This window comes from Scomber scombrus, chromosome 20 (genome assembly GCF_963691925.1).
Source record: "Scomber scombrus chromosome 20, fScoSco1.1, whole genome shotgun sequence".
Taxonomy (NCBI): Eukaryota; Metazoa; Chordata; class Actinopteri; order Scombriformes; family Scombridae; genus Scomber; species Scomber scombrus.
Window position 1 is genome coordinate 23,823,436 of NC_084989.1, and position 1,605 is coordinate 23,825,040.

Sequence of the window (1,605 nt, forward strand, 5' to 3'; positions counted from 1 at the left end):
GTTCACCACGCGGGCAAAAAAAACATGTAGGAAGAGTCCGGGATTGTGTAAAAATCTCATTGTGCACTTAGTATTAGTTTTTGGTGTTGTCTCATAGGTTGTTTTTTTTTTTATTTAGAGGAAAAATAAATAAATCCCAGGTCCCTTTTTCAATGTGTCTTTGCCCAGGTGTGGTGGGTGACAGCACATGTAAACTCAAAAGTGCAAAAAAATTGACAACAAAAAAAAACAGATGAAGTTGCTTTTCAAGGTTGCTTTTTTCCTTTTTTTCTCCTTTTTTTCCTGACTGCACCCTCTCCTCTCATCTATTACAACGTGGTAGTTCAGCCACTTTTCATAGCTAGTGCCACTCCGAAGTTGAAAGAGAGACTGCTTATTTTTTTCTTCGACTTACTCTAAAAAATATAAAAAATAGTAATAATCGTACCGCTATTAAAAGACTGGTAACATCAACAAAGTTATACTTTTACTACGAAAACATTTTTTTTCTTAAATCACGTTGTCGTTATTTTCCCTCCTCTCTCGTGTCTCAGTCAGTCAGAAAGCCGTCGACCGTTTACGTGTCGAGAAACACCGCCAGGAACACCGTCACTCTTACAGCCAGGCGTACTCTGAGAATATTGATCAACTGTGGGAAGGCACCAACCCCCCAGGCCAATAAATGATGGATACATCTGTGATATAGTTGTTCGGACCCCTTTTTGTAGTTGAGGTCAAAGGTTTTGTCAGTGTTCCGAACCCTTGACTTCGGTCGACACGAGAAACCCAAAAAGGTCGAAAGGGATCCAGAGGTGGTTCTTCTTTACGCTTCTGTCTTTTACTCCAACAAAAGGCAGACGGGATCTCCCGCTCTGTCTTTGCTGATTTTTTTTCTGCTTCCCTTTTTTAAGAAACTCCAAAAATGCTGCCGAGTCCAGGAATCTCCACAGGGAACAAGAAATAACATTAAAGGTAGTAAATATTCCACTTTGTTTGCGCTTTCTCTCGACAACTCCTGCAGTTTCTCGCTCATAGCTTCTCTCTGCCGCCTCATTAGCGTTCTCAGCTATGGTACATTCAGTAAACAAAAGGACAAACAGGCTTAACCCAAAACAAGGAAATCCTCATTTGTAAAATTTTTTGCTTCTCGGTTTCCCGCTACGGTACCGTTTCCTGTTGTCTGTCAGGGGTGACCACTGATTCCGATTGTTCGCTTGGTTCACTGCCTGCGGTGTCAACAGCGACCGTTTCTGTCTTGACGGCGAGCGGGTGAAAGATCTCCGACGTGGCTCGCGTCACGCTGTCGTAGGACGGTGGAGACGAGGTGGAGGAAATCGTCTCGGATCGCTCCATCCCTAACAAACTTGAGCCGTAGTTTTCCCTCATCATGGCGGCGATCAACCCTTCTTTCTCAGGTGCTTCCTCGAACACTCTCTCGCTATCATCCTCACCGTCATCTCCTGCGTGCCGAGGTGTGGTGATCTGGCGGTACATGTAAGAAGCAGCCTTCATCTGCCGCCTCACCAGGTGTCTGCGGTAGCACCTCTGGATCACTGCGGCGGAGACGTCTTCCTGTTTGCGCCTCAGAGTCGTCGTGATCGGCTCGTAGGAGATCTTGGACGGGTT

General features: G+C 45.4%; 1 protein-coding gene across 1 annotated transcript in view; it reads right to left on the minus strand.

Moving 5' to 3' along the window:
• Positions 1-1,137: 1,137 nt before the first annotated feature.
• The window catches only part of LOC134002157 (sodium channel protein type 5 subunit alpha-like), an 18,262-nt gene continuing 17,794 nt past the window's right edge, over positions 1,138-1,605 (minus strand). Inside the window, exon 7 of the mRNA XM_062441441.1 lies at positions 1,138-1,605. This exon is cut by the window's right edge and continues 836 nt beyond it. Within this exon, the coding sequence (XP_062297425.1) occupies positions 1,138-1,605 (468 nt within the window).